Source organism: Rattus norvegicus, chromosome 16, assembly GCF_021556685.1.
Source record: "Rattus norvegicus strain SHRSP/BbbUtx chromosome 16, alternate assembly SHRSP_T2T, whole genome shotgun sequence".
NCBI classification, from domain to species: Eukaryota; Metazoa; Chordata; class Mammalia; order Rodentia; family Muridae; genus Rattus; species Rattus norvegicus.
This window is the reverse complement of record NC_141549.1, coordinates 14330681-14343641: the sequence shown is the minus strand read 5'-3', so window position 1 is coordinate 14343641 and position 12961 is coordinate 14330681. Positions and strand designations below refer to the sequence as shown.

The window sequence follows — 12961 nt, the reverse complement described above, 5'->3', positions numbered from 1 at the left end:
GGAGCTTTTGAAAAGCAAACGCAAATGCAAAACTAGTTTCTTGAGACTGATGAAAATCTGGGACAGTAAACTGAGAATTTAACACCTATGTGAAAGAAAGAATGCCAATTAAAGTAAGGTCTGTTTATCCTATCACTGAGAAATGGAAATTTCTCCATAAATCCCCTCTGGGCTTCCTACATTCCGTTCTCATCACTGCCTAATGAGGGCATTTTCATGCCAATTAGAAAAACAGCTACTGTGGCTTGGGAAATCAGGGTAGAGGAGAAGTGGGATCATGAGACTTCCTTAAACCTACTTCTTTGTTAGCTAGAAGACTAGGAACACAGTGAATTGTCTCTCAGTACCTCCAACAATAAATGAATTAATCAACTTCTAATTTTATCTGAGTATATATTTGACACTGATAGCATAGAACTTTAAAGACATGTGATATGAATTGAATGTCTGAGACATTTGAACACTTCTTAGAAGTTTTTATTATCTCTTTGGTTTGTTGGTTTTGTTTTTTGTTTTCCAACCCAGCAGAAGTATTTCTTCTTGTGGCAGCCCAGGACAAAGGAGTGGGATGTTGCATAGGAATACTTTCAGAAGGACACCACCCTCACCCCGAAGTCGACTGGGTGGTATTGTAGGACCAGCATATCAACAACTTGAAGAATCAAGAATTCCAGACCAGGATACGATACCTTGCCAAGGGTAGGTCTTACAGCAAGGGACTTAAATGGAGTCTGACACTAAGTTTTTATATGCCTGCATACATATATACACAGCCTGTCTTTCTCTATGGTGAATATTAGAATGGGTGTCTAGAAAACCTACCTTGTACTGTGCTTAAAAAAAAATAAGATGAGGCTTTCTGCGAAGCTTGGAAAAACTGAAGTATCCTTTTATCAGTAAGTTAGAAATTTAACTACCTCACCAGTAATATGGACAAAACCCTAAAAACTAACCTCTAACATAAATGAGGTATCTACTTCTACCCAGTATTCTCAATTCTGGGAATTAGGTAAATATTAAAAGCAGAACAACAGACAAAATTTCACAACTCAGGTGTCTTTATTATTAATGCTATGGAGGTATGAGGTATGGAGGTAAAAGGGATTTTGGATGCCATAGCTATTGCATACAGAACAAAAGCACTGTGGCTTCTAGGAGGCACCAGCACAGGTAGAGCTCAAGATGTAGATAGTAGATTGCAATATGGGTCTAGTCACAACTATGCTCTTTGTGTAAGCCACTCAAGCGTTTATGGGTAGCTTATAATTAAAGTTTGGTCTCTGTCCCTTACAACTTGTGTCAACTTCAGAAAACTTCGTCATCTGAACATAAGCTTCATGTGACCAAAGGCTATGGGTCAGATCAAAGAAATGTCCTTAAGCTTTTATTTAAGTTTTGTATTCACAGAAACAATGTTTGTCATAGTGATTCTCATACTGCTAGCATTAATGTCAAGATTCTAGATTTACTCTAGCTGTTTCCAGAATCACGTTCTAGTTGTATAACTTAGAAGCTGACTTTCTGAAGGAGCCAGGCTGGGTTTCTGTGCAGTTTTTTTATTTTTTATTTTTTATTTTTTTGTAAGTTGCTTATTTCATATTGCTTGTTTTTATCTTGAGACCGTAGCAGGTAGGATGTACAACTCATAACCTTTACATTTCTTTTTTCTTCTAGAAATGGGATAGATGAACTGTTGCCCTATTTGATTAAACTTCACATGGGTTTCTTTATAAAAAAAAAAAAAAAAGATACCTAGGATAGAGGATGCAAAGATATAGAACTGCTAAGTCGTCCAAAGTGTGTAACCTAAATGAAGTGGCAGACATTTTGCTTGGTCTTACTTTTGAAAAGGGGATTCCCATTTAGCCCATACACATACTGACCCTATTTCATAGGACTGCATACATATACACAGCCTGTCCTTCCATACAGTGAATATTAACACGGGTATCTAGAAAACCCACCTTGTTCTGTGGTTTTTTCCTCCCCTCCTAACTACTATTCTGGCTCTCATGCACTATGTTCCTGATATAAGGATTCTCAGAGCCTGTGGTGGGTTCTAGTTTGAATCACAAATTCACAGACCTTGCAGGGCTACGGGTTTTCATTTTCTGCCTTGTCTTTTCCCTCCTGGGCCTACATGCTTGTAACTTTGTGTTGGCTCAGTCACTACTAGCTTGGCAGTAGTCTCTAGCTGACTGGCCACATGCTTTTTCTCTGTGTCATATGTACCCAGTGTTGTTAAATGTTGACTCTTTAAGTCACTCTGGCTTTAGCACAGTAAGTCTTAGGGACCAATCTCATGTCAGTTCTTAAAAACAGCTATTTTCCACTCCTGGGGGACAGACTCTCTCCTGGGACTGCAAATGGGGTTGGTAATAGAATTTCCCAGTTAACATTCTTCAAATCTGCCCTAAGCCTGAAAGGAGAGTAAATGAATTTGCAAGAGCCATCAGCCATCTGGTCCTGTTTACCAAGCATGTGGTTGTTCTCTGTTAAATAGGCCTCATGTATAAGGCTTCTCTCCTGGGTTGGAAATTGTGCTGAGCATGACCCCACCACCTATTCTAGCACAGCAGCTCTTAGAGCGGGTTAGATGCAAGCTGAGGATCCTTTTCTCTGACTGGAGCCAGCTCTGGTAATAATGCCCAAAGCGCTGAACTGCATGGTAAACCAATTAACTGACGGATTATAGGCTAATAAAAAGGAATAGATTCAGAAAAGTCAGATTAGCATCCTCAGTGTAGTCATGAACCAAAACATACTTAGTTTCCACTTCATCTAAAACCTATTGCACCTTATTTTTGATATTCTTTGAAGCTGTTATTGGTGAATGGAGTGAGGATAGGAAAGTTTAAATGCCCATTTCAGAGTGGCACTGTGAATTTCTCATGGAGACCCATGAGAAAATGTGAGGGTGTTTCTTAGTTTTCTGACAAAATCAAGTACAAAATCAGGAAAGGGATGTGCTGAAAACACCCAGTGGCTGTTTATGTAATATAGAATAGTTAATTGTAGGGTCAGTTCTCTGCACTACTGCACACCTCAAAGATTGTGTCTTAAGAGGCAACTAGACTGGTGGTAGTAGTGTACACTTCTAATTCCAGTACTCCAGAGACAGAAGCAGGTACATCTCTGAGTTCCAGGTCAGCATGGTCTATGGAGTAAGTCCCAAGACTATACAAAGAAATTCTGTCTCAAATCACAAACAAACAATAACAGCAACAAAAGTGTCAACTAGAGAAAGAAAGTCCATAGCCCATGACTTCCAACAAGTTAAACAGACACTAACAATTGCACCTCTTCTTGGCTCACATGGTCAAAGGAAAAATAAAATCATAATTAGGGCTTCTGATTTTTTTTTCCTGAGGAGTGACAGGGAGTACAGTCCAAACTAATATTGTCAGTGAGTGATTTTACTATCAAACTAAGAGTTGTTGAAATTCCAGGGATACAGAATTCTGAATAGCTTCTATGTTACAATTCTATCTAGAAATTTAGATTCTATATAGACTTTTCCTGAAATATCAAAGCTGAGACCCCTCAGGGGAACCCCAGGAAGGAACTGAGGGTTACAATGTGCCTCTGGTAGAAGAATATAGCACCAGAATGTTGCATGTACTATTTAAAAGACAACCTATGCTATAGCTGGCTACTGTCTGGCCAGGGTAGTCTTACCACCTCCATGGTGAACCCCATGCAGTGTCCACCCAATTTCTCATGGTTCACTTGCCTCACATTCCCTCACATTCATCTAACTCCAGCGGCTGGGTGCTGCCAAATGGATAAGCAATCCCAAATTTCCACCACTAGCTGGGGGCACACTCTCACACACTCCACTATGGTTACCTTTCCCTGGAGGTCAAATGAATTGTCACTAAATAGAAAACACCAGACAATCTTAGTTTAGAATCAACAGATAACACATTCACTGGGTGTGGAACCTATCATCCTAAATTTAACAACTATTCTATGTTAGAAATCTTCTGGTGGTAGGATCCACCAGGTCCTGCCTCTAGAACAATCAATCCCCCAGCCTATATCTTGTCTGCCTTGCTCCCATCATCCAAAAGGAAGTCCCCTCCTACTGCTTTCCATTTTTCCTCTCTGGTACCTGGAAGGCCCACCTCCTCTTCGCCCAGTGATTGGCTTCTTGTCTATATTATCTAATCAAGCGGGAGAAAAGTCCACTACAAAACAATATAGTTCAAGTTGTTTCAGTTAAATTTTACAACACCACCATCCCCCAAGTACCCATGTAGTATGAGAGATTATGTTTTTGTTTTCTTATGTTGAGCACAGGCCTGTATTATACAAAGATTGCACTTCCACTGATTTCTATCACCAGCCCCTATATGTTTTAAGGATTTGGAGAATTCAAGCAAAACTCCCATTATCTTAGAATTCAAATCATATAAAAACATTGGTGATTGCAACCATGTTGTATTCAGAATTAAATCAACCTTGGAAAACTGTCATTCTTTAAAACCCACCATCATGCTATAGCAAGAGTTTAGATTTTCCTTATTGCTGTGAATGTGTCCAGTAGCTGGTTATGGAAATGACACAGGTTAGTTAATTTCAATTCCTCTCTTCCATCTAAGTCCTTAATTCAGAATCAGGTTAAAGAGGTGGATATTTGAACTTTGGCACTAATAGTCTTTGTTGCTTAGTCATGCCATGTTGGTGAGTCACTGTGGCAGTGAGTTATAAACATCATTTAAGGTATTCAACATTTTACAAATAGAATTTATCCATCTGTAAGACTCTACTGGTTTCAGTACAACGTTACTGCTTACTAGATTCTACTTATAGATCTACCCTAATGACATTGATGTAGATACAGTGCTATTCCAGCCACATTTCTTAGCTTGCTTCTATGTGTAAACATACGAAAGGCATATTTTCTGTATATTCATGCATTCCTGAAATATGGCGGCAACAACTAAACAAATGGGCCCAAGGCTTGCTCCTTCCTTTTATTGAGATTGGCTCATGGATTAGACCTTTAGAATTTGATTTTCTGTCATACAAGGAATAGGAAAAAGATCCCACAAAGAATTTTCTTATGCATGACTGTATAAAATTAAGAACCCCAAAAGATGTTATAGTCTAGTTTACCTCAGGATGGCCCTTCATTAGCTGCTTCTGAATTTTACAGTGACAATTTTATAGTGGCGGAAGAACAATTCCAAAATCTTCCTTCTGTCACGTAAAGATGTATCTTGGGACAGGTCATATGAATGCCCCTTGGAATTATCTAGTCATTTATCATTTAAGAATAATAAACTAAAAAACATGAGTTAATTGGTGGTGAAAGTAGTGTTTGAAGTCACTGTATAAATGTTAGCGGTTATGTCTGATATTAATTAAAACACTAAAAAAAGACTCCTTTCCTTTGGAATATAATCATTCGTTTTGTGTTCATTAGATCAGGAATTATTGGTGACCAATTCTATTGTAGATGCACAGAGAAAAGACATGACTACTACCCAGCCCTCTTTACTAATTCTGATGAAACATCCCATTGTGACCTCACAGAAGAGACTTCTTTTTTCATGCAACTATTCTTTACATGTGGAGAAACAGTTATTTACATTACAATACAAACCCAGGGAATTAAATCTATTCCCTGGAAATTAGTTGTTTAGCATATGCTTGGGTTGGGGATTTAGCTCAGTGGTAGAGCGCTTGCCTAGCAAGCGCAAGGCCCTGGGTTCGATCCCCAGCTCCGGAAAAAAAAAAATAACAGAAAAAGCATATGCTTACATGTTAACTTTAGTATTTAGGAATGACTTACTAGAAACAGAATAAACTCCCAGCAAGGGCTGGCTCCCAAAGCCCTTTCCATGAAGTCTGTCTTATACATGTTTCTTTCCTGGGACTGAAAACATCACAGGAAGAGAATCAGCAATCTGAGCAGTTCAAAACTCAGATTTGCACACTGATGTTGTGATAAGCCATTGCTGTACACCACTACCCTGTTGGGACACCAAAATACTACTGGGTTAGCAGGACACTTCATTCTCCCACTAGGCAGGCCAAGGGATTGGCTGTGCCTGTGTTTGTCCTCCAGTTCAGCAGTGGGTCAGCAAGGCGATTTCTCCGGAGCAAAATGCCAACAAGCCATCAGGTTCACATTCCATGTGTAAAACAGAAGCTTTGAGGACTACAATACGTTAATGGTCAAACATGAGCTTCCTGATGACCCCTCTTAATGGTGACCACATGAGTCTATGAGGCAGACCCAGAGCTGAGAGGGTGGCTAAGCTATGAGTGAAGTGATGCCATGGTCGTGTCCTGTTTGTCACAATGGAAAAGGCCACACTGACATGCTCAACACCCATTTACTTTGTATTCTAGGATAGAGGTCAGGAAGACTATATCCCACCTGCCTATACAGCTGTGGTGTGTTGAAAGACCCCTGGACTTAAAGTAAGAAGATCTGGGTTTGAGTCTCAGTATGTCACTTATTTTTCTGTGTGACCTTGAGCAAGTCACTTCACTGATCTGAATTTCAAGTTACTGTCCGTGGGACTGTAGTATCCGTCTAATGGGGTTGCTGTGAGAAGTCAGTGAGATGGTGCATGTGCAAAGTGATTTTTGGATGGTATTGTTCTCAGTGGCACTGTGGGAACTGCGATATGACTCTGTTCCTTTTATTTCAGGTATGCATCCAATGGTTTAAGAACCCAACAAAATGCATCAATAAATATGCAACTGCCTTCAAGAGAGACAAACCCCTATTTTAATAGCTTGGATCAAAAGGACCTGGTGGGTTATTTATCCCCAAGGGCCAATTCGGTGCCCATCATCCCGTCGGTGGGTCTAGAAGAAACCTGCATGCAAATGCCAGGGATTTCTGACGTCAAAAGCATTAAATGGTGCAAAAACTCCTACTCTGCTGACATTGTCAATGCGAGTATTCCAGTCAGCGATTGTCTTCTAGAAGAACAGCAAGAAGTGAAAATATTACTAGAGACCGTGCAGGAACAGATCCGGATTCTGACTGATGCCAGACGGTCAGAAGACTACGAACTGGCCAGCATGGAAACTGAGGATAGTGCGAGCGAAAACACAGCCTTTCTCCCCCTGAGTCCCACGGCCAAATCAGAACGAGAGGCACAATTTGTCTTAAGAAATGAAATTCAAAGAGACTCTGTGCTAACCAAGTGACTGGAGATGTAGGGATCTGTGCATTCTATGCTTTGCTTAACAGGAAGGAGAGGAAATTAAATACAAATTATTTATATGCATTAATTTAAGAGCATCTACTTAGAAGAAACCAAATAGTCTGCCGCCCTCATATCATAGTGTTTTTTAACAAAATATTTTTTTAAAGGGAAAGAAGCGTTTCAGGAGTGATAAAGCTTACCACTAAAGCTTTAGGGGAGAATTCTGAATCCAATTTCAGTTAGTCCTTACACTGTCCTCTTTGGCTCTTGGAAGATTTGGCAAATTCCAACCTTTGGTCCCATACTGCCAGTGTCTATATAAAAAAGAAACTGGTGTTCTCCTAGTGTCAAAGAGATGAAGTTTATTCCAAGGGCATATGTGCCAGTTAAACAGATAGTCCTGGCCATTTGACTCTTGAGTTCCAACCCCTAAATTTCTCTTCATCAATGCTCTCTCTACAGGCTACGTCATGTCAAGGAATGTAGTGCTTTGTATTTGATTTTCAAAGAATGGCAAGAAAACATGAGCAGGAGGGAAGACAGAAAATAGGAGTAATCCGGGCAAAACTAGCTACTCTCATGTGCCATTTTTCTCTGTAATTGAAAGCACAGAATCTCAGAGGGAGGTGTGAAATTATTGTAGGAAAAGAGACAAAATGACAGCGTCGTGTTACTAAAATCATGCTAATAGAAATGTTTTTCTCGGAGAGTGTTTAGAAGCTCTGAAAGGGCACCTCTGTGTGTGTGTGTGTGTGTGTGTGTGTGTGTGTGTGTGTGTGTGTGTGCGCGCGCGCGCACCTGTGTGCACAGGTGTGAGGGCGCAAGTGTTGTGGCCTTGCTCACCCAAGCACATATGCTATATGCACATGTGTTCCCTGTACGTATGTGTGTGCATGTGTGTGTGTGTGTGTATTAAAGCTTGCTAAAATTTGTTCTGAAACATCAGGGAAGCTAATATTCAGAAGAGATTTCCCCCTTTAGATCTTTTCACTTTAAATTTTCCATTAAATGTAAATTTGGTTAGCGAGTTCTTGAACCAAGGTAACTTGCATGGTGGGGTCTTACAAAACTCTTGACAATGTTTAGACCATTTTCTGATGTGAATAATATTTAAAAGGATAGCCTTTGGCTGGTGGAAATCAGCATCACAAAGCAAATTAATGGAGGATGTGTTTATTTTGAATCATTTAACTTAAATTATTGGCACAAGCCAATCATCAAATTGACAGTTGACTATTTTATTTCTCGTCATCCTCATTGCTAATTTACAGCAAGTCTGCTCCATGTAGACAGAAGCACTGGCTTCTGTGGTTAACATGGAAGGAATAAATTGTTGAAAATCACAAATCCCAGACTATTCAGTTCACAAGCAATGCCCCCAAGCAACAAATTGTGTTGTATGTTCATTTGGAATAAAGCAATATTTTTACCACTGCTAAGGTGAACTGAAACCTCTCCTGAAGACGTGTCTGTTTTATTTTCCCTTCTTTTCGTGGGGCATTCAAGGAAACTAGTGTTCACATACCCAGTCTCTATCCAATTATTGGTGGTGTTGTTATGTTTACACTGTTTAAAATAAAAAGGCACAGTATTTGAAAGTACATAAAAGATTGCTTTTACTGTAGTTTGGGGAAAGTTTATTTAAAAATTTCATTGGTTTCTCTCTCAAGCAGAGAAAACATACTATTCGTTTTTGAGGTAAGTTTGTGTTAAATATACTGCAAATTATTATCTGTGAACATTCATTGATATGAGATAGAATACCATCTAGGGAATAGAAAAAGCTTTAAAAAACTGATCAAAAAGGTTCAATAGGAAACTGAGGTCTTGGATATTGAAAACACTTTTGATGAAAACCTACATTGTATCTGACAAAGTTGCATGGCATTATTTGTAACTCCTAGAGTTTGATTGCTTTGAGTAGAGCAGTAAGATTGTTCGCATCTTCCAACATTGTGAATTTTTATTATCCTCTTTTTCAACTTAGTTTTATTTGAAAACATTTGCTATTTATGAAAATCTTAGAAGGTTTTTGTAGGTGTATAAAATCCTGAAAATTGAACATCTACTGAACCATTATGTTGTTATTTAAGCTATCAAATACCAGAAGCCACACTGGTGTTTTGAAGTCAACTTTTTGGGATTGTATTGGGTTTTGTTTTTATTTGTTATTTTGTTGTTTCTTTGTTTTTTCTTGTTTCATCTTTCTTTCCTTCTTTCTTTCTTTCTTTCCTTCTTTCTTTCTTTCCCTTTCTCTCTCTCTTTCTCACTCTCTTTCATTCCTTTATCCTTAAAACATTAAATATCATTAATCTAAAGATTCCATTCTCTAGGAGAACAGGTACTCTGAGGAAGTGATTTTACAAAAATAAATAAATAAATAAATAAATAAACAAAAACACAGTAAGATCAATATAACTTATCCCGATATAGCATATTACTTTAATAAAAACTGTATATCATTTGATTATGCTACAAGTCTTCCCACCACATGCTGAAAATAACAAGGATCAGGCAAATTCAATGACCATGTGACAGAAAGTTTACAGTTATTGGTATTTTCTGAATACTCAAGTCAGAATCTTCCACAGAAATAGCTATTCGTGGTAGTTACAGGAAGTACTCCTGCAAAGAGTATAAGCTCAAAGGGCACATCTTAGGTCACCAACAGACAAGTGGCACTTGCAGAATGCACTGAGACTTTCTACCTAAACCTGATCTGGCAAATACCTGAGCCATCATTGCTTTGTCCCTCAAGCTCATGTACTTACTAGAGCATGGTGATTTCTACACCATACCTCTGAATTTACTTCATTTTCCTCGTCTTTATTTTGGGAACAGATATTTGTAATTAAATAAGGAACATAGACATCATCAACTGGAGACTGAACATCACCCATTATATTTTTGCTTTAGTCATTTTTCTGGTGTGTGTTTTTTATATGACAAAATATTTCCAATTACTGGTAGCTATTGTGGAATGCTTTTGACCAATTGATGTTAGTAAGGTAGAGTAGAAATGATCTTGGAGAATTAGCATCTGGTTTCTCTCTTCCTATGTATATTAAACACTCTTTCAGACTCTACTGCACTACCTTGCTGTGAATTAAGGTGAATTTATCACACATCCAGTGACTCACATCATTTCTAATAACAATTGAGGAGGTATAGAAGTCCATTCCTCTTGGGCCTTCACACAGTAGTTAGATAACATGCTGACCAAAAAGAGTAAAAGGGACATAGAGACTTCAGAATATTCCCTGAGTCATGAAATGGATAGCTGCAATTTTAGAAGGGTCCTGGTACCCAAAGTTGAGGCTGTCAATGACCAGGTCTCCACAAGAATGCATTCAACCCTTGCAGCCACTTCCCAACACTTACTTTGTCACATGGTGCTATAGGAAATAACAAATCCTTAATGTATGTGTGTGGAGGGTGAGGTGATCTCTGATTCCAGCCCTGTGAACCTGAGATTAAGTGCTAAGAAACCAGTCTCAAATGAGTATACAGTATACCTAGAAACACAGCAGGGCAGGGGAGGGATTTTTATTTGACCTTTTGGTATCTGGGAAACATTTTATATATAATGAATACTTTTTATTATTATTCAATTGTATAGCTTTAGTACAGTGTTTTCAACAGATAGCATGTCTATGCTGTTTGTATCTTGTCTTCAGAAATTCAGTCCTCATTCCAGGCAAGACAAGTCTAAGGTTTCTAGGCTGTTCTCAATTTTATAAACACTTAGTTTGCCCGGGGAAATAAAACTTTCAAATAAGCTTTATCACTTCCTTTTCTTTCACTCTTTCTCTTTTAAAGAAATACTGAGGGTAAAGGAAGAACATTCCCTTTTATTTTCTTTTTTTGATCGACATCATCCATTTTTCACTCTTCGGTTTCTACTAGGACTATGCCCAAAATATAAATATTACATTTGGGTGCTTACTTGGGTATCCTTATCTTTTATTTATTTGAAGAACACCAAGTGGTTACCTCATGGAATCCCATAAAAGCTTCACAGAAAGATAAATGGCAATGGTTCATCAGAAAACCATTTTCAGTTCATTCTCTTTCTTAGCGAAACTTAAATATTTTTGAATTAGAAATCTCACAAAATCCAATACTGAAATATGTTAGATTATTTTTTCTTAAATTTGCAATTAAATGATTTACATAAATGATTACTGTCTATTTGTATAATTGCCTCAAAGGCTTTTTTTTAATTTAAATATATTCTAACAATGCCTATGACCTATGGTAACACTGAACTCTAGTAAGGGCAGAGTGATTAGGGAGGGCAAGATACTCTATGCACTAATGTCACACACCCAGGTCAAATCACTGACACAATGACCATACAAACAGTAGAGAGCAGTTTTCTTGCCCTTTGATAATTGTTTATGAATTCCTGTATTGATTGCATGTGTATTGTTGCCAAAGGAAGAACTGTGTGAAAAGAAACAACCTGGTTTTGTTGAAAATGAATTAGACATAAATATCTTTGTGAAAGTTTCTAACATGCAGATAAGAACGGTCTCTTGACCACATCTGCTCTATAAGGTATGTAATGATCTACTTCATCTTTTTTTTTTGGTCAATCATCTTGTTCTCCATTCTTTCCAGGTTTTATATGCTCATTCGACACTACTCTTCATGTAGTCCATGCCTACAGATCTATCTCACAAAGTCTTACGAAAGCCCTGACCTAATCAACCAATAAGATTGGCATGTGTAACAGCACAGGCCATGGATTAAAAGGTTTGTTGCTATGGTTCTACTTAGGGCAAATTTACCAAGGTCAGGTGATGAAAAAGAGATAGCAAAGAAACACCTGATTCTGAAACTGGAGACTCCCAGGTCAAACTTTGCTTCCCATTTGTCTTAAATGAAATGTCAGAGTTTTTCAATAACAGAGCAATGCCTCTCTACACCAGGCAGGAGACCATGACTGTGTCCTTAATTTACAGAGGTACTAGACAGATGCATTTTGTACAAAAAGCAAAACATGTATATTGATGCTCTCCAGTATTTGCATCTCACATTTTTTTGTTGGTTTGTAGGAAAGAGTAGTGCCGTGTGGCACAGAATATCAGTGAATATACAATTGTGTGCCTCAGTTTACTGGACTTGATTATAGGTATTTATTACTACACTTGGCACAACTCAAACTGTTAAAAATAAATTCTCAAATATTGAATAAATTCTCAATTGACACTTAGACTTTAAGCTTAAAAATAATCCTAATGTTGGGGGCACCAAAAATCAGTGTGTACATAATGAGTTTTCTTCACAGTTGCTATTTTGACAAATCAGAACCAGCATGCTTCTTCAGTACCATCCAGACTAGCACTGGGTTTCCTATTTCTATTTCTTTTGGTCACGATCCCCAATAAAATTGAAATTCTTTCCGTGTTCGATAAAACAATCTGAAATGTTAAAATATTTTAGTCAAAGACATAAAATTCCAGTTGTGTCATGATTTCAATTCATAAGGATTCTATGCAGTAGTTTTACAAATTAAACTAGGGGGAAATCACATTGATTGTATTTGATTTTGATATTATTTAGAGGTCTGATGAACCACTGAGACAACTGCAATATATTCTACATCGACGGTATGTACTTTTTTTTTTACAACAAACAAGTGTAAATGCTTTACAAAACTACATGCACACAGAGCACTAATCTGTGTTAAATATCAACCCCATGGAAGACCTTGGATCAAATATCTCTCATTAAGAAATGCATGCAGCAAAAAAAAAATGTGTTCTGGTTTGCTCTGACTT

At 37.9% G+C, this 12961-nt stretch overlaps 1 protein-coding gene across 9 annotated transcripts in view; it reads left to right on the top strand.

Moving 5' to 3' along the window:
- The window catches only part of Nrg3 (neuregulin 3), a 1115105-nt gene extending 1106322 nt beyond the window's left edge, over nucleotides 1–8783 (top strand). For 3 of the 9 annotated variants that reach the window (XM_087588941.1, XM_087588939.1, XM_087588937.1), the window contains 3 exons: nucleotides 526–699; nucleotides 6364–6435; nucleotides 6669–8775. In XM_087588941.1, the coding sequence (XP_087445067.1) occupies nucleotides 526–699; nucleotides 6364–6435; nucleotides 6669–7176 (754 nt within the window). In that variant the 3' untranslated portion in view covers nucleotides 7177–8775. 9 annotated transcript variants of the gene reach the window in all.
- The last annotated feature ends 4178 nt before the right edge of the window (nucleotides 8784–12961 follow it).